The 25,232-nt window shown below is 51.3% G+C and overlaps 1 protein-coding gene across 1 annotated transcript in view; it reads right to left on the bottom strand.

Annotated features, from left to right (window-relative positions):
* The window catches only part of LOC140410474 (CUB and sushi domain-containing protein 1-like), a 3,392,839-nt gene that overhangs the window by 1,204,762 nt on the left and 2,162,845 nt on the right, over positions 1–25,232 (bottom strand). The window contains exon 8 of the mRNA XM_072498599.1: positions 22,736–22,823. Within this exon, the coding sequence (XP_072354700.1) occupies positions 22,736–22,823 (88 nt within the window). The remainder of the gene's footprint in view (positions 1–22,735; positions 22,824–25,232) is intronic.

Raw genomic sequence — 25,232 nt, forward strand, 5'->3', positions numbered from 1 at the left:
TTTATCGGAAGATTGGGAAGGTGATAGACTCCTCACCTCTTGCCTTCCCAGCCAATGAAATGTGCAATCATCACCGACAACCCAGGCTAGGCAGGGAAAAAAGGCTGAACTGTTTCCAGCGCTGTAGTATCAGATGTATCAGCGGCATCTCTTGGCAGGACAAGGTCACTGACTCAGAGTCACTACAGTGAGCCAGCCATTGGGCGATGACCTGCTGGGCGTCCATACTTGCAAGTGAGATATCAAGGTGGTTGTCAGTGACACTGACAAATGCGAAGCAGTTGCTGACGATTTGATCTCCAGATGCTCATCATTTGAAAGTGTATTGAAAGAAGCGAGAAGAATCTGAAAGGTCAGCTGGCCAAGAAGAGGCCCCGGCGAAAACAGAGGCCGGTGAATCATGCACCTACAGTTTCCTCCACATGTTCCAGAGACTGGCATGCCAGAGTGGTTCAAAAGGCAACTTACCATCCAAAGACAACTAGGGACGGACGGCAAATATTGATTTTGTGAGTGATGCTTGCATCCAATGAAATAATTTTTTTAAATTGTGCTCCACAACAACGTTTTAGGTCCCTCTTACCACAGTTGTTGTGTTATTTACTCTGGGATAACACAGGCTGAAACTGGATGCAGCTTTAACCAAAAGATACTCCAGACCTTGAAGTTAGTTCAATCTGATTTATTGAACCAGTAGCACAGTTAGCACAGTTCTCTATGAGTGCGACTCTCTGCTAACCTAAGTGTGGTTACTCTGTCTGACTGAACCAGACTAGCTCTTAGCCACGTGCTGGAGGTGTGATACTGTACATACACCCTGACTCACGTGCTGGAGGTGTGATACTGTACATACACCCTGACTTACTCTGTAGATGTTCATCAGTGGAAAGAGGCGGAGTGTGAGTGCCTCGTGCCTTTTATAGTGAGATACCACCCATGAGTGTCCTGCCTGCTAATTGGTCATGTCCTGTTCTTTGTGTTCATTAGCTGCCTGTCTGTGCCTCTCTGTATACCATTATCTGCATGTCTGCATATCATGAAAACAGTCATTCCCTATCCTTCCAAAAATGCTCCCCAGGAACCCCCTTTCTCACACCTAACTGCATGGGTGGCTGACAGCCACTTTCAGCTGTGCAAAGGACAGAAATGGAAAGCGGCACATTAATGATGTTTGGGAGATAAAATAGCCTGACCTTTACTTTCACTGACTGCTTTGGGGTTACTCTGTAGGGGGACCTCAAAAGTGCTTTCTCTGAAGGAGCGGAAACAACCTCTGGTATTGGACGAGTTTCTAAATCATCCTTTGACACATCAACTTAAAAACCCATTCCGATTTATAATCCTGACAACAATGTTGTCTGATGTTTATATCTTGTCACTTTGCTTAGCCACAGTATCTAGCCACTTTTCTCTAGTTCAAACAGGAACACAAGCAGATGCAGCTGTTCATTGACCATGCGTGCTTCAATTATGTTGTCGCCTTCAAATTATATTTGAATGTTTCTCCCTCCGAGTTCAATTAGAGTTCAATTTGTAAACTAGTATGCTGTGTTTCTTTGCAAATTACCTGAGTTTCTTTGCAAAAATGTCTGTTTTAAAGGATTATATTTGCCGACAGGAACCAATCCCATGCTACCTGCCAAAGTCACTCTCTAAGTTTCCCCTTTGAGCATATGGAGGATACGTACACATGTATTTCCAGATCATCAGGTCGTTCGTATGTTGCTGGTTGTGCAAGGTACCTGGCTGCAGGGAAATTCGAACATGGAAAACCTTGGGTTACCTAAGAACCTTCAACTGAATAAAAACATTGCTGATTAACATTTAAGTGCACAACTTCCGGTTGCGGCTATGCCTGGGTAGGTCGCACGTTCGGCAGCTCCCGCCGTGAACGGACTTTTGGGCCCTCTTGAGGAGCCCCAGCGGCACTTGGACGACGATTCCCGGTGTGGGAAGGCACCAGTAAGGTTCCCCCAGCACTGCATGGAGTGGACCAGGAGTGGAGCGGTCAAAAAAGTGATCTTGGAGAAGAGAGGAGAACGGGCACAAAAAAGTAAGATGGCGGCGGGCGGAGTCCAGGCAACGTGGGCGCAATGGTCGCGGGAACAGCAGGAGTTCCTGAAAAGCTGCTTTGCAGAGCTGAAAGCGGAGATGCTGGCCCGAATGAAAGCATTGATTGAGAGGCTAGTGGAGACCCAGAAGGCTCAAGGAACGGCGATTAGAGAGGTGCAGCAGAAAGCCTCTGAAAACGAGGACGAGATCCTGGGCCTGGCAGTGAAAGTGGAGGCGCACGAGGCTCTGCATAAAAAGTGGCAGGAAAAGCTTGAGGACCTGGAGAACAGGTCGAGGAGGAAAAATCTCCGGATTCTGGGTCTCCCTGAAGGTGTGGAGGGGTCCGACATCGGGGCATATATAGCCACGATGCTGAATACGCTAATGGGCGCGGGAGCCTTCCCGAGGCCCCGTCATAATATATATAATCAGTATATGATGGTGCAGAGACACACACTGACTGACACAATGCAAGACCAATCAACACATACAACACAGCAGCCAATCACCAGTTAGGGCACGGTCACTATAAAGACAGAGGGCACTAGTTTTCCCGCTCATTCGGGTTGCAGCCTCTGAGACAGACAGAGCCCGCAGTCAGTAGCACAAACATCCACCATGTGCTAGCATTATAGGCTGGTCAGGTTAGGCATAGGTCTTCAGTCAATCTAACATAGTGTCGACCCACAGTACAAGTATGTTTAACAGCTCTTAGTTAAATAAAATAGCGTTGTGCTATTACAAGTGTTGATAGTCTGTCTATGTTACTGCTAAGGTAAACGCAGTCTCCACAGATTCAGAGTACCCAACACATCATGGTACCAGTGTGTGATGTTAGAGTTTAATAGACCTACCTTCAAGTGATCTGCCATCGACCAACAATCAGCCATCCGGTAGTATGGACAGCGTCCGCCCTCCCCCGCCGCTCCGCATCACCGGCAACCTCGGTGCGAACTGGAAAATCTTTAAACAACGATCCCAGCTATACCTCGAAGCTACAGACCTGGAAGCTGCCTCAGACGCCAGGAAGATTGCTCTCTTCCTTTCCACGGCCGGGAACCACGCCATCCATATCTTCAACTCTTCACTTTCGCTGAAGGTGAAGACAAGTCCAAGTTCAAGACAGTCCTGCTCAAATTCAACTGTCACTGTGACATCGAGGTAAAGTTTTGAGCGTTATGTCTTTCAACAGCGTCTGCAGGGATGAACCTTTTCAATCTTTCCCCACCCACCTTCGCATCCTCACGCAGTCCTGTAATTACAGCTCCACCTCCGACTCAATGATCCGTGACCAGATCGTTTTCGGTGTGCAATCGGACCCCCTACGCCAGCAGCTCCTCAAGGTTAAACAGCTCACCCTTGCGATAGCCATCGATACCTGCGTTCTGCATGAACACGCCACTAACCAATACTCGCACATTCAAGCAGCTGAAACGGCGCGGCCAGGACCCCACGAGGCAGAGTGGGCGCAAGCCATTAAACAACTCCAGGGCCTAAGCCTGGATGAGGGCGGCCATTTCGCACGCTTTTCGCGGGCTCCCGCGCATGCGCGCACTGACCGAGGGGACGGCGAGGCCGAAGACCGCACTGCGCAGGCGCGCAGTACGTACGACCGCACCCTGCATGCGCGGTGGCGTACCGAACGTTCTGACGTCATGACGTGCGGCAACTGTGGCTCCGCCCGCTTAAAGCGGCAATGTCCTGCAAAATCCCGACGCTGTCTCCAATGTGGCAAGCTTGGCCACTATGCAGCCTATGCAGGTCTGCTCAACCTACTACCTCTCGTCGCTCCAACCAGCCACGCAGGGATGTCCGAACCATCCAGCCACCGGTCACCGATTCCGACTCCGACTTGATTCCGGATCTTGACACCGAGGACCCTAAAGCACCATTTCGGGTGGGCATCATCACCAAACACAAAATGCTCCAGAAGACAAAAGCCAAGTCTCTCCCAATATTCAGCATTGATCCGGACGACGAGTGGCGTGCCACCCTCACGGTCAATCGATCCCGCATCCGATTCCGCCTGGACACCGGCGCTTCAGCCAACCTCATTACGCGGTCTGACCTCGAAAGCCTCCATGTCAAGCCTACCATCCTGCCATCTGCCTGCCAGCTTCTGGACTATAATGGTAATGCCATTGCTGCCAGTGGCTCTTGCCAGCTTGAAGTGTCGCACCGGTCATTGAAGGTTAACCTGCCATTCGAAATAGTGGGATCCACTAAAGCCTCCCTGCTTGGTGCTCAGGCGTGCAAACTTCTAAACCTTGTCCAAAGGGTTCACTCCCTGTCACCCGCTGACGCTTCCGCATCTCAGGATGCTAACTTTCGGACACAGCTGAACGCCATCATCACCCGATACCACGGTGTATTCGGAGGCATGGGCACACTCCCATACACTTATAAAATCTTGTTAAAACCAAATGTCACGCCTGTGGTGCACGCACCTCGCAGGGTACCAGCACCCCTCAAGGACCGCCTCAAGCAGCAGCTGCAGGACATCCAGGACGTAATTTCGAAAGTTACAGAACTGACTGACTGGGTCAGCTCTATGGTGTGCGTGAAAAAGCCATCCGGCGAATTACGCATATGCATTGATCCCAAGGACCTCAACCGCAATATTATGAGAGAACACGATACCATTCCAAAGCGCGAAGAACTCACCTGCGAGATGGCTCGCGCCAAATTTTTCACCAAGCTAGACGCATCCAAGGGGTTCTGGTAGATCCAACTCGATGCATCCAGTCGGAAGCTCTGCACCTTTAACACCCCATTTGGCCGGAATTGCTACAACCGGATGCCGTTTAGCATCATCTCTGCACCGGACGTGTTCCACAGCAAAATGGAGCAGATGATGGAAGGTATCGAAGGGGTTCGCGTATATGTGGACGACACCATCGTCTGGTCTACCACCCCGCAGGAGCACACTGATCGCCTCCAACGCGTCTTCCGACGAATCCATGAGCATGGCCTCCGCCTCAACAGGGACAAATGCTCCTTTGGTCAAACAGAACATAAATTCCTCGGCGACCACATTTCACAGTTTGGCGTGCAGCCGGATGCTGACAGGGTATCTGCCATTAAGGCCATGAAGACACAGGAGAACAAGAAGGCGGTCCTCTGCTTCCTGGGCATGGTCAATTTCCTGGGGAAATTCATCCCTAATCTTGCCTCCCACACCACGGCTCTCAGGAACCTGGTTAAGAAGACGACCGAGTTCCAATGGCTCCCCGCCCACGAACAAGAATGGCGGGAACTCAGGGCGAAGCTGACCAAGGCCCCGGTGTTGGCATTTTTTGATCCGGCCAAAGAAACAAAGATCTCCACGGATGCCAGTCAGTCCGGCATTGGAGCAGTGCTCCTTCAATGTGACGACGCCTCCTCATGGGCTCCTGTCGCATACGCGTCACGTGCAATGACGCCCACCGAACAGCGCTATGTGCAAATTGAAAAAGAGAGTCTGGGCCTTCTTACCGGAGTCGTCAAATTCCATGACTATGTCTATGGACTCCCAAAGTTCACAGTCGAGACAAACCACAGGCCACTGGTCAATATCATTCAAAAAGCCCTTACCTACAGCGCATTCTCCTTAAACTCAGGCGGTACGACTTCGAACTCGTCTACACCTCCGGTAAGGAGCTCATCGTCGCCGATGCACTCTCCCGATCTGTCACCATACCCTGCGACCCAGCGGGCTTCGTGTGCCAAATTGATGCTCAGACTGCATTTGCCGCATCCAATCTGGCTGCCACAGACGAACGACTCATCCAGATTCGTTGTGAGACGGCCAACGATCCCCTGCTCCAACGTGTCATGCGCCACCTGACAGACGGGTGGCACAAGGGCCAATGCCCTCAATTCTATAACATTAAAGATGACCTGGCAGTGGTAGATGGAATTCTAATAAAGCTGGACAGGATTGTCATTCCGCACAGCATGCGGAACCTCGTCCTTGAGCAGCTCCATGAGGGCCACCTGGGAGTGGAGAAATGCCGCCGACGGGCCCGTGAGGCAGTGTACTGGCCTGGAATCAACGAGGACATTGCCATCGCCGTTCTTAACTGCCCAACATGCCAGTTTTACCAGCCTACTCAGCCAAGGAAGACCTTGCAACCCCATGAGTTGGTCACATTCCCCTGGACCAAAGTGGGCATCGACCTGTTCCATGCACTTGGCCGGGACTACGTCCTCATAGTGGACTATTTCTCAAACTAGTTAGGCTACACAACCTCACCTCAACTGTGGTCATCCGTGCGTGCAAGGAAACCTTCACTCACCATGGCATCCCACTCATGGTCATGCCCGACAATGGCCCGTGTTTTGCCAGTCAGGAGTGGTCCAATTTTGCCAAACGATACAACTTCACACATGTCACGTGCAGTCCCTATTACCCCTAATCCAATGGCGAAGCTGAAAAGGGGGTGCACATTGTCAAGCAACTCCTGTGCAAGGCGGCCGATGCAGGATCCGATTTTTACCTCGCCCTGTTTGCTTACAGATCAGCTCCATTGTCCACTGGCCTGTCACCGGCTCAATTGTTGATGAATTGCACGCTGCAGACGACGGCGCCGGCCATTCATGTCCCGGACTTGGACAACTTTCCGGTCCTTCGTCGAATGCAGTTGTCTCGGGCCCAACACAAATCGGCGTACGACGCCCGCGCCACGGATCTCCCTGCTCTGGCTCCTGATGACAAGGTCCGTGTCCAACTTCCCGATGGTGTTTGGTCTGCCACCGCTGTGGTGCTCAGACAAGTGGCCCCCAGGTCATTTTTGGTTCGTCTACAAGACGGCTCTCTTCTTCGCCGAAATAGGCGGGCACTACGACTCCTTCCTCGCTCGCCACCAGATCATCATGTCCTGCCTCGCCGTCATGACGGACCCGTCACGGACTTTGCAGATCTCCCTTTTGCTCTGCCACCCTCTGAGTCTGACACAGTCCCGCCCAACAGGCGGCCCCTGACCCACCCTTGAGGCGGTCAACCAGAATTCGTCGCCCAGCTCAGAGACTGAATTTATCAACTGCCTGAATTCATGGACTCTTTGAACTCATGAACTGATTGTTTCGTTACGCTGTTTGATTCACTCACTGGTTTGTACATACTGTTGTTCCAGTTATATTTTGTGTTACATACTGTCCATCTGCACTAGACACCTTCCAATGTAAATATCTTAGAGTTTCTGTACATAGTCCTGTAAATATGCTCGCATATGCCACACATAGTTAGGAACATTCACATACTACATTATTTATTGCCACGAACACACATTTTTTTTAGAAAAGGAGGATGTCATAATATACACATCAGCATATGATGGTGCAGAGACACACACTGACTGACACACTGCAAGACCAATCAACACACACAACACAGCAGCCAATCAGCAGTTAGGGCACAGTCACTATAAAGACAGAGGGCACTAGTTTTCCCGCTCATTCGGGATGCAGCCTCTGAGACAGACAGAGCCCGCAGTCAGTAGCACAAACATCCACCATGTGCTAGCAGTCTAGGCTGGTCAGGTTAGGCATAGGTCTTCAGTCAATCTAACATAGTGTCGACCCACAGTGCAAGTATGTTTAACAGCTCTAAGTTAAATAAAATAGAGTTGTACTATTACAAGTGTTGGTAGCCTGTCTATGTTACTGCTAAGGTAAACGCAGTCTCCACAGATCCAGAGTACCCAACACATCAGCCCCTGGAGCTGGATGGGGCTCATAGAGTCCTGGCAAGGAGGCCTAACGCAAATGAGCCGCCAAGGGCCGTGGTGGTAAGGTTTCACCGCTTCATGGACAGAGAGTGCGTCCTGAGATGGGCGAAGAAAGAACAGAGCAGCAGGTGGGAGATCCGCATCGACCAAGACTGGAGTGCAGAGCTGGCCAAGAAGAGGGCAGGATTCAACCGGGCCAAGGCGGTTCTCCACCGAAAGGGGTGAAGTTCGGGCTGTTGCAGCCAGCACGATTGTGGGTCACTTTTCAGGACCGCCACCATTATTTCGATACGCCGAAGGAAGCGTGGACCTTTATTCAGAACGAAAAATTGGACTCGAACTAATGGTTTGCTGTGGGTTTGGGGAAAGCTGGGGAGTGGGAAGGGGTGATTGGATGTGCTATGTGTGGTTTAATGGGCTTGGGTACTGTTTTGGAGGGGCCGCTCCTCGCGTTCGAAGGGGGGAGGGGGGCAGGAGGCACTGGGTCATTGGGAATTGGGGAGAGGCTGCAGGAGGAAGGAGCTGTGCCACAGGGGGCGGGGTCAGCCCAGGTAGAAAATCACGGGCTTTTTTCCCGCGCTGAAGAAGGGGGCGTGGCCCGACGTGAGGGGCGGTGCCGGAGGGGTGTCCGTATCGACTTGAAGGGGGAGGGGGGACTTTGGCGGGGAATCTAAATGGGGGATCGGTGGCAGAGGCGGGAGCGGCTGGGGTCAGCAGGAGTCAGCTGACTTACGGGAGTGCAATGGGGGAGCAAGGGGGCTAGACAGTTTTCTAGCCGGATGGGGGTGTGTTGGGGGAGGGTGGGGGGTGGGGGGAACTGGGTTGCTGCTGCATTGACCGAAGGGGAGCTGGAGGTAAGAGGGAGAGTCGGGGCGGGGTCCTCCGCCTGGGAGGCTGGAGAGTGCGGGAGGTGTGGACACGTGGCTGGTGGCTGGCCTAAGAAAGGAGATGGCTAGTCGGCAGGGGGTGGGTTGGGAGGGGGGGGGGGGTGCAGTCCCCCGATCCGGCTGATCACATGGAACGTGAGGGGCCTGAACGGGCCGGTCAAGAGGGCCCGGGTGTTCACGCACTTAAAGGGACTGAAGACAGACGTTGCTATGTTGCAGGAGACGCACTTGAAGGTGGTGGATCAGATCAGGCCGAGAAAGGGATGGGTGGGGCAGGTCTTTCATTCGGAGCTGGATGAGAAGAATAGAGGGGTTGCAATCCTGGTGAGTAAGCGGGTGTCGTTTGAGGCGCTGAACATTGTGACTGATAATGGGGGTCGATATGTGATGGTGAATGGTAGGCTGCAGGGGACCCGGGTAGTGCTGGTGAATGTTTATGCCCCAAATTCGGATGATGCAGGGTTCATGAAGCGTATGCTGAGTCGGATCCCGGATCTGGAAGCGGGGAGTCTGATAATGCGGATGGGGGGGGGGACTTTAATACGGTACTGGACCCGGCACTGGACCGATCCAGGTCGAGGTTGGGCAAGAGGCCAGCTGCGGCCAAGGTTCTCAGGGGGTTTATGGATCAGATGGGGGGACTAGATCTGTGGAGGTTTGCTAGGCCGGCGGCCAGAGAATTCTCATTTTTCTCCCACGTGCATAAGGCCTATTCACAGATAGACTTCTTTGTGGTGAGCAGGGCACTGATTCCAAGAGTGGAGGGAAGGGAATATTCGGCCATAGCGATTTCGGATCACGCCCCGCACTGGGTGGAGTTGGAGTTGGGGGAGGAAAGGGACCAGCGCCCGCTGTGGCGCTTGGACGTGGGACTGTTGGCAGATGAGGAGGTTTGTGGGCGGGTCCGGGGGTGCATTCCGAGATACATAGAGGCCAATGATAATGGGGAAGTACCGGTTGGTGTGGTTTGGGAGGCTCTGAAAGCAGTGGTTAGGGGAGAGTTAATCTCAATTAGGGCTCACAGGGAGAAGAGAGAGAAGACGGAGAGGGAGAGGTTGGTGGGGGAGATATTAAGGGTGGATAGGAGGATTCCCCTGAAGAAGGGCTGCTGAAGGAGCGACGGAGCCTCCAAACGGAATTTGATCTGTTGACCACAGGGAAAGCTGAGACCCAGTGGAGGAAGGTGCTGGGGGCAGTATACGAATATGGGGAGAAGGCGAGCCAGATGCTGGTGCATCAGCTACGCAAGAGGGAGGCGGCGTGGGAAATTGGAGGAATCAGGGACAGAGAGGGGCTCACGGTGCGGAGTTCGGCTAAAATAAATGAGGTATCATGGGATTTCTATGGGAACCTGTATAAGTCAGAACCACCGGAGGGGCCAGAGGGGATGCGGCGGTTCCTGGACCAATTGAGGTTCCTGAGAGTGGAGGAGGTACAAGTGGAAGGCCTGGGGGCCCCGATTGGGATAGAGGAGCTGGTTACGGGGTTGAGGAGCATGCAGGCGGGCAAGGCCCCGGGGCCTGATGGGTTCCCGGTCGAATTCTACAGGAAGTTTGTGGATCTGCTGGGTCCGCTGCTGGTGAGAACTTTCAACGAGGCAGGGGAGGAAGGGATTCTCCCCCCGACAATGTCTTGGGCGCTGATCTCGCTGATCCTTAAACGGGACAAGGACCCGCTACAGTGTGGCTCATATAGGCCGATCTCGCTTCTTAATGTAGATGCCAAGTGATGTGTTGGGTGTTCTGGATCACTTACAGGTCACCAACACTTGAAATTGGGCAACACTATTTTATTGAATCATTAACTCTTAAAACATACTTAGACTGTGGGGTAACACAATACTAGCTTTAACTAAAGATCTCTGCCTTGTCCTAACCAGTCGATGCACTCAGCACATGGTGAATGTCTGTGTTGCAGGCTGTGAGCTCTGTCCTCCTAGCTAGCTGCAACTCGAATGAGCGGGAACTCTGATGCTCCCTGTCTTTATAGTGCGTATGCTCTCACTGGTGATAGGCTGCGGTGTTGTGAATGTTGATTGGTCCCACTGTGTGTCCATCAGTGCAGTGTCTGCACCATGATATACTGGTGTATATTATGACATCCCCCTTCAATAAAAAATGTACCTGCGTGGCAATAAATAGTGTATAGTGAATGTTCCTGACTACGGGTGTGTGAAATATTTACAGGACTATGTACAGAAAAACTATTTACATGGGAAGGTGCCTGGTGCAGAAAAAAACTGTGTCACAAGAATAACGAGATGAACACTATATACAAATCACTTGAACGATTAAACGGAAGAACAGAACAAATCAGAAAGTCCATAAGTCCACAAAGTTCACAAATTAAGTCTCTGAGGTGGGCGAAGAATTCTGGTTGGGAATTCTGGTGGGTCGGGAGCCGCCGCCTGAGGAGCGGGCTGGACTGCGTTAGCGTGAGGAGGATGCAGAGTGACCGTAATCTCTGTATAGTCCAGGTCAGGGTCAACAGGAGGGCGTGGCACTGGAGGAAGATCACGTAGTGAACGTGGAACGAGACGAAGGGCACGTCGATTGTGGCGCAGAATGGAGCCATCCGGTAGACTAACCAGCAACGAGCGGTGAGCCACCTGCCGAAGAACCACAGCGGTTGCAGACCAGCCACCATCCGGAAGATGGATGCGGACGTTGTCATCTGGAGCCAGAGCAGGGAGATCAGCTGCAAGGGAGTCATGAGCCGCCTTGTGCTGTGCACGAGACAGTTGCATTCGTTGAAGGACCGGAACATGGTCGAGGTCTGGGACATGAATGGACGGCACCGTCGTCCTCAGGGTGCGACCCATGAGCAGCTGGGCTGGCAAAAGGCCAGTGGACAGTTGGGCCGAGCAATAGGCCAGCAGGGCGAGGTAGAAATCGGACCCAGCATCGGCAGCCTTGCAGAGGAGCCGTTTGACTATGTGGACGCCCTTCTCCGCTTTGCCGTTGGATTGGGGGTACAGAGGACTAGATGTCACATGCACAAAGTTGTACCTCCTGGCAAAGTTGGACCATTCCTGGCTTGCGAAGCAGGGGCCATTGTCCGACATCACAGTGAGTGGGATGCCATGTCGAGCAAAGGTGTCCTTACAAGCACGGATGACTGCAGACGATGTGATGTCGTGCAAACGTACCACCTCCGGGTAGTTTGAAAAGTAGTCTACAATGAGGACATAGTCCCTGCCCAGATTGTGCAACAGATCAATGCCGACATTGGACCAAGGGGACATGACCAACTCATGGGGCTGTTGGGTCTCACGTGGTTGGGCCGGCTGGAAGCGCTGACAAGTGGGGCAGTTGAGCACTGTGTTGGCGATGTCGTCATTGATGCCGGGCCAGTACACTGCCTCTCGGGCCCGTCGGCAGCACTTCTCCACGCCAAGATGGCCCTCGAGTAGCTGTTCCAAGACGAGCTGGCGCATGCTGTGCGGGATAACAATGCGGTCCAGTTTCAGGAGAACACCATCGACTACCGCCAGATCATCTCTGATGTTGTAGAACTGCGGGCATTGGCCCACGCTGTAGCAAAGGGTCAGCCGCTGTCTCGCGGTGAATTTGGACAACGCTTTCATCCGTGGAAGGTAGATTGGAGGCCACGAAGGCCACATGGGCATCAACCTGGCAGATGAATCCCGCTGGGTCACACGGAGTGTTGACTGCCCTGGAGAGAGAATCGGCAATGATGTGATCTTTGCCTGGCGTGTATACCAGCTGGAAGTCGTATCGCCGGAGCTTGAGCAGAATACGCTGGAGGCGAGGCGTCATGTCGTTCAAGTCTTTCTGTATTATATTGACCAGCGGGTGATGGTCGGTCTCGACGGTGAATTGGGGAAGGCCATACACATAATCATGAAACTTGACGACACCGGTCAACAGGCCCAGGCACTCCTTTTCTATCTGCACGTAGCGCTGTTCCGTGGGGGTCATGGTGCATGACGCATATGCAACGGGGGCCCGTGATGAGGCCTTATTGCGTTGCAGGAGCACTGCCCCAATGCCAGATTGGCTGGCATCAGTCGAAATTTTTGTCTCTTTCGCTGGATCAAAAAAGGCCAATACCGGGGCCATGGCAAGTTTGGTTTTGAGTTCTCTCCATTCGCGCTCGTGGGCAGGAAGCCATTGGAAGTCTGTCATCTTCCTGACCAGGTTCCTGAGAGCCGTGGTATGAGAGGCGAGGTTAGGGATGGACTTCCCTAGGAAGTTGACCATGCCCAGAAATCGGAGGACCGCCTTCTTGTCCTCTGGCATTTTCATGGCTGTGATAGCAGCCACCTTGTCCGCATCCGGCCGCACACCCAACTGGGAGATGTGGTCCCCGAGGAACTTGAGTTCCGTCTGACCAAAGGAGCATTTGGCTCTGTTGAGGCGTAGGCCCTGCTCCCGTATGCGTTTGAACACGCGCTGGAGGCGACTGACATGCTCCTGTGGGGTGGTGGACCAAATGATTATGTCGTTGAAATAGACGCAAATGCCTTTCATCATTTGTTCCATGATCCTGTGGAACACTTCTGAAGCCGATATGATCCCAAATGGCATCCTGTTGTAACAATATCTGCCAAAGGGGGTGTTAAAGTTTGTCGAGGCGTCAAGTTTGGTGAAGAGCTTGGCGCGAGCCATCTCGCATGTGATCTCTTCGCGCTTGGGAATTGGATAATGCTCCCTCATGATATTGCGATTCAGATCCTTGGGATCAATGCAAATTCTCAGCTCGCCGGAAGGCTTTTTTTACGCACATCATGGAACGGACCCAGTCGTTTGGTTCAGTAACTCCTGAGATCACTCCTTGGTCTTGGAGGTCCTGCAGCTGCTGCTTGAGGCGGTCCTTGAGGGGTGCTGGGACTCTGCGAGGTGCGTGCACCACAGGCGTGGCGTTCTGTTTGAGTAGGATCTGGTAAGTCTGTGTGAGCGTGCCCATGCATTCGAAGACGTCGCGGTGCTGGTCGAAAATGGCGTCGAGTTGCGCCCTGAAGTCAGCGTCCTGGAAGGCAGGCGTGTCACCAGGAGAGAGAGAGTGAACTCTTTGAACGAGGTTCAACAGCTTACACGCCTGTGTGCCAAGCAGGGAGTCCTTCGAGGAGCCCACAATCTCAAAAGGAAGGATGGCTTTCTGTGACTTGTGCGTCACTTCAAGTTGGCACGAGCCGGTAGCAGGAATGATGTTGCCATTGTAGTCCAATAGCTGGCAGGCCGATGGAAGGATGGCTGGTTTGACACGAAGGCTTTGGAAAGCAGACCACGCCATGAGATTGGCGGAGGCACCAGTGTCCAGGCGGAATCGTATTTGGGACCGGTTGATCGTCAGGGTGGCAGACGACTCATCGTCTGGATCGATGCTGTATACCGACAGCGGCTGGTGTCTTTGTTTCAGGGACAGCCTGTTTTTCGTTACGGCCCCGACTCGAAAAGGCATCTTCGGGTCCTCGTTGTCACTGCTGTGTGGGAGGTCCGCATCGGACTCGGTGACTGCGGGTTGAATTGCCCGAAAATTCCAGCGAGGCTGGCTGCAGCGATGGGAATTGGCAGACTGAGCTGCTCGACAGAAGGCAGCATAGTGGCCAAGTCTTCCACATCGTAGACATTGTCGATATTTTGCGGGGCATTGTCGCTTTAAATGGGCGGAGCCACAGTTGCCGCACGTCGTGACGTCATCACGTTCGCTGCGCCACTGCGCATGCGCGGTACGGTTGTGCGTGGTGCGTGCCTGCGCATTACGTTCCTCAACGTTGCCGTCCCCTCGTTTGGTGCGTACAAGCACGTGAGTCCGCAAAAAGCACGCGAAATGGCCGCCCTCATCCAGGCTGAGGCCCTGGAGGTTCTCAATCACTTGGACCCGTTCCGCCTCATGGGGACCTTGCCGCGCCATTTCAGCCGCTTGCATATGGGAATACCGACTCATGGCGTTTTCATGTAAGACACAGGTCTTGATGGCGGTCGCTAGGGTGAGTTGCTTTACTTTGAGGAGCTGCTGACGTAGGGGGTCCGACTCAACACCGAAAACGATCTGGTTGCGTATCATGGAGTCGGAGGTGGGCCCATAGCTGCAAGATTGCGCAAGGATGCGGAGGTGCGTGAGAAAGGATTGGAAAGGTTCATCCTTACTCTGCAAACACTGCTGGAACACGTAGCGTTCAAAACTTTCATTCACCTCTATGCTGCAGTGAGTGTCAAACTTGAGGAGGACCGTCTTGAACTTTGTCTTATCTTCATCATCTGTGAACGTGAGAGAGTTGAAAATGTGGATGGCATGGTCCCCGACCGTGGAGAGGAGAAGAGCAATCTTCCTGGTGTCCGAGGCACCCTCCCTGTCCATGGCTTCGAGGAAGAGCTGGAAGCGCTGTTTGAAAATCTTCCAGTTGGCCCCGAGGTTGCCGGCGATGCAGAGCGGCGGCGGCGGGCTGATGTTGTCCAGCTTGCAGGATGACGGAGTGCTGGCGGAAGGCAGATCACTTGCAGGTAGGCCTAAGAAATGCTAGTATCCCACCACGCCTGCTATCATGACGTGTTGGGTGTTCTGGATCACATACAGGTAACCAACACTTGAAATAGTGCAACACTATTTTATTGAATCATTAACTCTTTAAACATACTTAGACGGTGGATTAATACATACTAGCTTTAACTAAAGATCTCTGCCTTGTCCTAACCAGTCGATGCACTCAGCACATGGTGAATGTCTGTGTTGCAGGCTGTGAGCTCTGTCCTCCTAGCTAGCTGCAACTCGAATGAGCGGGAACTCTGATGCTCCCTGTCTTTATAGTGCATGTGCTCTCACTGATGATTGGCTGCGGTGTTGTGTATGTTGATTGGTCCTACTGTGTGTCTATCAGTGTGTGTCTGCACCATGATATACTGGTGTATATTATGACACCAAGTTGCTGGTAAAGGTCCTAGCCATAAGGATTGAGGATTGTGTCCCGGGAGTGATACACGAGGAGCAGACGGGGTTGTGAGGGGCAGGCAGTTAAATGCAAATGTGCGGCGGCTCCTGAATGTGGTTATGATGCCCTTGGAGGGTGGAGAGGCAGAAGTGGTGGCGGCGATGGACGTGGAGAAGGCCTTTGATCGGGTGGAGTGGGAGTACCTATGGGAAGTGCTTGGCAGGTTTGGGTTCGGGAAGGTGGGTCAAACTGTTATACCAGGCCCCGGTGGCGAACGTATCTACGAACCGGCGGAGATCAAAATATTTTAGGTTGTACCGTGGGGCGAGACAGGGGTGCCCTCTGTCCCCTCTGTTGTTTGCTTTGGCAATTGAGCCACTGGCCACGGCGTTGAGGGAATCTAGAAGCTGGAGGGGGTTGGTCCGGGGAGGGGAGGAACATCGGGTCTCGTTGTATGACTGATGACCTGCTTTTGTACATCGCAGATCCAGTGGAGGGGATGGTGGAGGTCATGCGGATCCTTAGGGAGTTTGGGGACTTCTCAGGCTACAAGCTTAATGTGGGGAAGAGTGAGCTCTTTGTGGTGCATGCGAGGGGCCAGGAAAGGAGGCTGCAGGAGCTGCCGCTTAAGAGGGCAGAGAGGAGTTTCTGATATTTGGGTATTCAGGTGGCCAGGAGCTGGGGGGGCCCTGCATAAGCTTAATTTGGTGCGGTTGGTAGACCAGATGGAGGAAGACTTTAGGAGATGGGATGTGTTGTCACTCTCCCTCGCGGGCAGGGTGCAGTCCGTTAAGATGACAGTCCTCCCTAGGTTCCTGTTTGTGTTCCAGTGCCGGCCCATCCTCATCCCCAAGGACTTTTTTAAGCGAGTAAGCAGGAGCATTATGGGGTTTGTCTGGGCAAGTAAGGCCCCGAGGGTCAAGAGGCTGTTTCTGGAGCGTAGTCGGGACAGGGGTGGGCTGGCGCTACCGAACCTGTGTAGTTATTGCTGGGCAGCCAATGTGGCAATGATTCGGAAATGGGTAATGGAGGGAGAGAGGGTGGCATGGAAAAGATTAGAGGTGGCATCATGCGTGGGCACTAGCTTGGGAGTGCAGGTGACGGCACCTTTACCGCTACCGCTGACGCGGTACACCACGAGCCCGGTGGTGACGGTGACTCTGAGGATCTGGGGGCAGTGGAGACGGCACAAGGGTGAGTTGGGGGCCTCAATTTGGTCACCAATACAGAATAATAATAGGTTTGCACCGGGCAGGATAGATGGCGGATTCCTGAGCTGGCATCGGGTGGGAATTAAAAGGATGGGGGACCTATTTATTGTTGGGGCTTTTAATAGCCTGGGGGCACTGGAGGAGACATTTGGGTTATCCCCCGGAAACGCTTTTAGGTATATGCAGGTGAGGGCGTTTGTGAGAAGGCAGGTAAGGGAATTTCCGCTGCTCCCCGCACACAGGATTCAGGACAGGGTGACCTTGGGTGTATGGGTGGGAGAGGGCAAGGTCTCGGCGATTTATCAGGAATTGCAGGAGGTGGAGGAAGCCTCGGTGGAGGAGCTGAAGGGCAAGTGGGAAGAGGAGCTGGGCGAGTAACTGGATGAGGGCTTGTGGGCGGAGGCCCTGGGTAAGGTTAACTCCTCCTCATCTTGCGCGAGACTGAGCCTGATCCAGTTCAAAGTGGTTCACAGGGCACATATGACAGGGGCGAGGATGTGCACATTTTTTGGGGTGGAGGACAGATGCGTGGTGTGCTCGGGGAGCCCAGCAAATCATGCCCATATGTTCTGGGCGTGCCCAGCACTAAAGGGGTTCTGGAATGACTTCAAAATGTCCAAGGTCTTGGATACTCGGGTAAAACCGAGCTGGGGGATAGCAATATTCGGGGTATCAGATGAGCCGGGAGTACAGGAGCCGAAAGAGGCCGGAGTTCTGTCCTTGGTAGCCCGGAGGAGGATCCTACTAATGTGGAGGGATGCGAAACCCCCAAGTGTGGAGGCTTGGATTAATGACATGGCAGGGTTCATCAAGTTGGAGAGGATAAAGGTTACCTTGCGAGGGTCTGTGCAAGGGTTCGCCAGGCAGTGGCAACCGTTCCTAGACTTTCTCGCGGAACGTTAGGTGGAGGTCAAGAGCAGCAGCAACCCAGGGGGGAGAAGGCGGGGGGGGGGGGGGGGGTGGCGTTTAGCTTGTTTTTATTATTGTCAGGGGCGTTTGCCCCATTTTTGTTCTTAGTTTGTTAGATAGATTAATGTTTCGCGGTTTAAGTAGTTGGAGGGGATGGCGTAAGGCCTCCACCCTTTTTATTTTTCTTATGTATATTTTCTTTCCTTTTTGGAGTGTTTTGTAAAAATTCATTGAAAACCTTGAATAAACATATTTTTAAAAAACCAAATAAACATTTAAGTGCACTACTGTTAGCACTAGATAGCACTCGTGTTTGATTAGAGAGCCATTACATGTGAACAATTTGTTTGTATTTTGTTGAATATGGATAATTGGTACAAGGAGATAATCGCTTGGATTTTTCAGTTAATGTGAAGCAATAGCACACACCGGTGAACTCAACGAGAATTGCCAACAAATATTTAGTTATCCACAGACAGCAGAACTCAAAATAACTAAGTGAATTAAGATGTAAAACAAGAGGATTTAAGAATAATTCAATGCCACATCTTATTTGCACAATGAGTGAACTAAGCGGGCAGCACGGTAGCACAAGTAGATAGCACTGTGTCTTCACACGCCAGGGTCCCAGGTTCAATTCCCCGCTGGATCACTGTCTGTGCGGAGTCTGCACGTTCTCCCTGTGTCTGCGTGGGTTTCCTCCGGGTGCTCAGGTTTCCTCCCACAGTCCAAAGACGTGCAGGTTAGGTGGATTGGCCATGATAAATTACCCTTAGTGACCAAAAAAGGCTAGGAGGGGTTATTGGGTTACGGGGACAGGGTGGAAGTGAGGGCGGTGCAGACACGATGGGCCGAATGGCCTCCTTCTGCACTGTATGTTCTATGTTCTAACCCTGATAAGACTCTAATCTAATGTTCGATACTCTAATTTACTCTGCTCTTTCTTTGATTTTATTTGTAATTTTAACATTTACTTCGACAAATGATTGATTTTAAAACTTACCTATATAGGGGCTGGTTTAGTACAGTGGGCTAAACAGCTGGCTTGTAATGCAGAACAAGGCAGCAGCGCGGGTTCAATTCCCGTACCAGCCTCCCCAAACAGGTGCCGGAATGTGGTGACTAGGGGCTTTTCACAGTAATTTCATTGAAGCCTACTTGTGACAATAAGCGATTATAATATTATTATTATAATTTGGTCCTTGGCAGAAATAGATATCAAATAAAGAAATCTTTGGAAAAAAAACCCTATTTTTTCCAGCAATATTTTTAACCTGACACCAAGTCAAGTGATGGCTCATCACTCCCAGGCAGTCATGTGAGCGAGCAGGGTCAGCAACCTATCACATTGAAATATTCACACACAGCTAACCAAAAAGTCAAAATCACTTATTTATACTTTATATTTAGCTTGCATTTTCAGATAGCAAAATAAATAATTCTGATTGGATTCAGATTGGAAGTAAAATAAAGATGAATAATCCTTTAATGAATTTAGCTTCTTGGGGCCAGTGAGGGTTTTTAGCAGTAATTAGGAAATTGGTACTCAGCTTAAAACTCAGTTGTACCTCAAACAGTTATGTAGAACCGCTTACTGCGAAAAGGTGTAGGCTTCCGTCAATCACTGGTTGCTTTGGGATTGCTCTATGCGATGGGCCTCAAAAATGCATTCACTGGGGGAGCATAAAATCAATGCTAACAAATTCTGGATTTCCATGTAAATTTGCATTTGTATGGCCTCCCGAAGGTGTTGTCAGCTTCTGTGCAGTAATGGTGGCGAATACTGACACTCTCGCTCCCATTATCGTGTAAAATTCCAGGCTGATCAAAATATGGTGATTTGATCCAGCAGATGGCATAAACAATCACTTTTCCAATGATTCTGCAATCTAGGTTAACTTCTCCGCAATCCTGCAAACCATCCGCCATTAAAACTTCCCAAGCCTTCACTCGTTAAATAATGAAGCAGAGTCAGAAACTGGAGAAGATCCATTTTCACCAACAAATCGTCACAATTTTAGATTGAAACAAAGAATTATGTAGCGATGTTGGGGAATGTATTTGATGATCCGGCCAGTAATGCATTAATTTAAGACTGAGCAATCCACATCAGTTATACAATCGCTGAATAAGAACTCGAGCGCTTGTGAAGTGGCTTGAGTTGCTATTTTGAAGATATTGCATCAGACTAAATTGTTCTCATGAAGGTGATTGAGATAGAATTGGTATTAAAATGTTCATTCAACTTTAAACCTTTCTTCCTCTCACTACTGGTGGCTGCTTTGATTGCCACAGAACTGATAATATGCCTCAATTCCATGTTGTGAGTTATAGGTTAAAAATTCCTATTGCCAGTCTTTAGGGGTATTTGTGCCAGGTCATTTGACATTGTATCAATTTCTTTCAGTCTTCAGATGCAATTGGAAATGCAAAGCCTGCAGTAATCCCAGTGATCTACTTATCATTTGGTTCTGTAATTAAGTGATTTGACATTATGAACCGCCTTTGTTAAGTATCAACCAGCAAACGTTTCTGATCTCATGTACAATGCACCTTAGCACCGTTACATGGAATAAAAAAATCAAGTCGTTATGTCTTCAAAAAGGAAATCTGAAGTGAACTCTTTTTGTAATTTATAAAATTCTTTCCCAACTTCATAACACAATTGTGCACTCCTGAAAGTCTTCGGGTGCGATTTTCCGCTCCCGCGACTAAGTGGCCACGCCGTCGTGAACGCCGTTGTGAACCTCGACGGCGCGAAATGGCCCCGATCTCGACCGATTCAGGGCCCGAAAATGGGCTAGGATCGGGACCGTGAGAAACTCGGGGGGGCGTGTCGCGAAAGCAGCGTCGTCAACGCGCGCCGGGCATTGACAGTGAGTAAAAGGGGTGCCACTTAAATGACATGGCCGGCGCCGCGTAACTGGCGTCACCCGCACATGCGCGGGTTGGCTGGCGCCAGCCGGCGCCAACCCACGCATGTGTGGTTGCCGTCCTCCCCGAGGCCGCTCCGCAAGAAGATGTCGGATGGATCTTGCGGGGCGCGGAGGAAAGGTGGTCCTCCTTCAGCGAGGCCGGCCCGCCGATCGGTGGGCACCGATCGCGGGCCAGGCCCCTTTTGAGTCCTACCCCGGTGAAAGAACCCCCCTCCCTCCCCACAGGCCGCCCCCCCAGCATTCCCGCGCTGTTCCCACCGGCAGCGACCAGGTGTGGATGGCGCAGGCGAGAAGCCATCGCTTTGGGCAGGCCGTTCGGCCCATCCGGGCCGGAGAATAGCGGGTGTAGCGGAGAATCGCCATTTTGGGTGTCCCGGGCGATTCTCTGGCCTGTGCCGCGCAGAACTCGAAGGGGCCGTTCTCGCCGCTTGGGTGAATCGCGGGAGGGCGTCGGACCGACGTCACAGGGAAAAATGGCGCGCCAGGGGATTCTCCCAACCGGCGCGGGAGCGGAGAATCGCGCCCTTAGTGTGTAATGGGTGTCACATATACTCCAGTTTCTTTCAAGATTTGAACCTCCCATGATAGAACTATCATTCGACAAAGATAGGAATACAAACATGGTTCTAGGCATGCAGTAGCATCAGTGTTAGTTATCTAGTTTTCCAAATAGAAGGTTAAGAGAGGTTTCTTAACCTTCAGTGCCACTTGTACTCCACTTGAGCTTTGTGTCATACCTAGTAAAGGCATGTCATATTATAAACTTTCAGTGAATACGTTTAAAAAGTGGACACATTAAAGCTGTTAAGATGGCTGCTGCAAATTCTGCAGCTTTGGGCATTTGAATGAGAGACAGTATCAAGTCTCCTTTTAATACTTAATTAAATATGGACAGAGGTGAGGATTCTCACAGCCATCAGTGGAATTCACACATTTCATTGTTTAAGGATGGTCCAACACCCAAGGGCGGCACGGTGGCAGAGTGGTTAGCACTGCTGCCTTACGGTGCCAAGGACCCAGGTTCAATCCCGGCCCTGGGTCATGGCCCATGTGAAATTTGCACATTCTCCTCATGTCTGCGTGGGATTAGCCCCCCGCCCCCCCACACCCCCAGGGAAATTGGATTGGCCACTCTAAATTTCACCTTCATTGGAAATATTCTGGTGGCGACTGGTAGGAAGAGGTCATAAGGTAACTCCCGCTATGGACTTTGTTTTTTGGACATTTTAAGATGGTTCCCAGGGATTTTGGTTACCAAAACAAGCCCATCGTATGGAATAAGAAATTTGTCTGCAAAAACATATCAAAATCCATGAAGAAAGTCGGTGGCAAGAAAATTACAGGGGGTAATGCTACAACAAAGCCAGAAAGCCTGCGAAGCTCAGCAGGAGTGAAGGCTGCGGACCCGGCCTTGGGTGGGGCTGGGATTGGAAACGCTGACTGAGGTGATGGCACAGGAATTTGAAAAAGTTTTCAAAGTATTTTGAGGTGCAGGGCAGATTAATGATGGAAACCCATAAACGGTCAACTGAGGAAGCATTTCGCTCGATTCGGGAGAAGCTAAAACAAACCTCGGAGGCAGTGAAGGATCATGAAGATGTGCTGAAAGGTGCAGAGGCAGCCTTCTCGTAGCATGGGAATCGAATCACATTGTTGGAAGCTGAGGTGTTGCGGGTGGAGGAGAGGAACAAGACTCTGAGGGCAAAGGTGGACATGATTCTACTTTTATTTCATTGGTAGGGGTTTACAAATGGTATTTCGTTTGTATGGATTTGTTTATTTTTTGTTTTATGAAATGAAAACTTTAATAAAAATATATTTTTTAAAAGGATAGTCCATATGTTAAGCTCACCCCACAATAATGCATAAGAAGCTGCGATATTTCAGTCAGTAACAGAAAGCTTAGAGATGGCTGTATGAATTCTGACGCCTTTAACTTTTCATTCTCACAGTACTGAGCCAACATTGGTCTGATAGCAGCATTTGCTGTAAGTCCCCTTCTGGTACAATGGGCAAACATAATTAGAATGCAGAACAATACTAACAAGTGTAAACACTGCACACATGCACTTTTGTGAGCTTAGTTAAAGTTTTTTTTTCTTCAGCATCACCTTTGTGCAAGTCACAACATTTTACTTACCCAAAGTCAGAACCTGTTCTTTTGCTATTTTCAGGAACTCCTGGATCGGGACACATGTCAGGCTCCAGAGCAACTCCACTTTGACTCACTGTCGACAAAAAAGAGACAAAATGGCAGGTTATGTCAGTTGATAACAAGTTTGTTTACATGTCATGTCATGAATTGAAACCCTTTCAATTATATTTGAAATGCCTTTTTTGTTGAAACTAAACATGCAGCAACATTTTTCCCTGTTATGTGATGAAGCACTGTGCAGCACAAAGTTAACATTGCCATTTGTAACCCATTGAATCCAATCCCAAAACAAATAGTGAGGGTTCACAGAGGAGGTTCACGCAGCAATTCATTAACTTTATCATCAGACTGCTCAGAAAGTGATATCTCCATTATAGTAGTCTGTAAGGATGATATGGTCTTCAGGCTATCAGTCAACTCTTAAGCCAAAATATTAGTTAATTTAGTCAAAATATCCAAATCACGGTAATGAGCTTGCGTTGCTCAGAAATGCAATAAGATACAAATAATGCTAAATCCAGAAATTTTGGGTGACATACTCCATCGGGCACAAATTACCAGCCGCATCCCACCGGAATCAATGGAACACTGCCGGTCGATCCCCTGAGAGGCCGCTTCGGCATTCCCGACGGCCGTTATGACTCGAAAGGTCTAATGCGATCTCGCGAGATGTCACGATCTGGATCCCGCCACAGTGGACAGACCCAGACTTGCAGAGTTAAGTGATTTTAAAACCTCATTTAACTCTGCCGATGCCTGATCAAATCGGCGCCCAGGATCTAACGGCCTCGCCGAGCATACCCCGGCTTGGCACCATTTAGCACTGATCCCCACAAACGGGAACCAAGTAGAACGGCACTTGAGGGGGGGATGGGTTCTCCCAGGCATTCGGAAGCACTTGGGTGGTTGGCAATGACAGATTGGCAGCAGCACTGCCATTGTGCCAAGCTGGCAGTGCCAAGGTACCCAGGTGGCATTTTGCACATGCCGGGGATCGGGCCTGGATTTAATTTGGGTGTCTCGGGGGACGTCCCTTTAGTTAGGGTGTTTCTACCAGGGGGGGTCCCTTTAGTTACAGGGGGTCTCTGTGGGGGGTCCTTTTAGTCAGGGAGTATCTATGGGGGCTCCATTAGTTAGGGTATCTCTGTGGGGGTCCACTATTGAGGGGATCTCAAGGGGCTCCCCTTATTTTGGGGGTCTATGGGGGGTCTCTTTATTTAGCGAATCAGGGGTGCATGGGAGGGGCTCTGGTGGGTTGGGGCGGGCATGTCTGGCATTGTTGGGGGGGGGGGTGGCCCTCAGGTGGGCTTGGCCAGGGCCACATTTGTCCATACCTGTTGTAGTCTGCACCCACGTGATTCCCAGCCTGGAGGACCGGAGAATCGCGATGGGCCGGACGGGATTCTCCAATAATGGGGATATGTCCCCATGCCCGTGCAAAAATGCGGGTGAACCACTCTGGACTTTCCTGAATAACGTCCCGAGCGATTCACTTACCTGGGGGTGTCTAGCAGGGCTCCAAAGTGCTCCTCGCAGCTCCGGCTGCTGACACAGGGCCCTGCATTTCCGCTCGGGGGTCCGCGCATGCGCACGGCAACGGCCTGCATCAGCTGCGCCGCGCGACATGGCGGACCCACACCACGGACCGGCACCGGAAACATAGGCCCCACCCCCCCCAGATCGCACGCGCCCGTGGATCGGTGGCCCCCGATCGGTAGCCTGGCCGTCCTGGATGCCGTCCTGGTGAAGGAACCCCCGCCCCCCACCAGGGCAGCCGTGGACTGAGTCCGCAGCCACCACGCCAAGTTCCCGGTGGGTGGGACCATGAGTGAACCACGCCATCGGGAACTCGGCCAGTTGCCGTTGGAGAATCGCCGCGAGGGCCTCTTTCACTGGCTGGAGACCGGAGAATCGTGGAGCGGCGTCGGACCCGATCTCGGGTTTGATGCCCATTCTCTGCCCCCGTGCCGATCGCGATTTCGGCTCGGAGAATCCCGCCCCTTGTACCTGACCTGCTAAGTGGATACAAATGGGTCATTATGACCTCTTTGAATCCATTTGCATCCTCCCACTGGCACATGGTCGAGAACCCCAATTCCGCCACTAACAGGGGGCTGGAGCATCACAAGGGCGGCAATCCGGTTTTTATCCCTGACACCAATTTTTCGCCGCATCGGGAATCCCACTACCAGCGGCGTAGAATTTAGCCCATTACTTTTGTTAATATTACAATGATTTGGTAATTCATTAGAACATTTCCTGCCCTCAAAGGCGCTAGTCCCAATTTTAGCTTCAGACGGGTGGGTAGCGAGGTGAATTGGAATCTCATGTGCTGTTCCAGAAATTAGGTTTGGACAATTTTAACTTATGGGTCTCAAGTAGGGTAGAATTCCCCATTTTAAAGACAAAGGGGTGGATTCAACGCCGCTGGAAGTGGAGTTCCCCATGTGGCAGAGAATCGCTCGTCGGGCAAAGAACGAAT

This window comes from Scyliorhinus torazame, chromosome 4 (assembly GCF_047496885.1).
Source record: "Scyliorhinus torazame isolate Kashiwa2021f chromosome 4, sScyTor2.1, whole genome shotgun sequence".
NCBI lineage: Eukaryota > Metazoa > Chordata > Chondrichthyes > Carcharhiniformes > Scyliorhinidae > Scyliorhinus > Scyliorhinus torazame.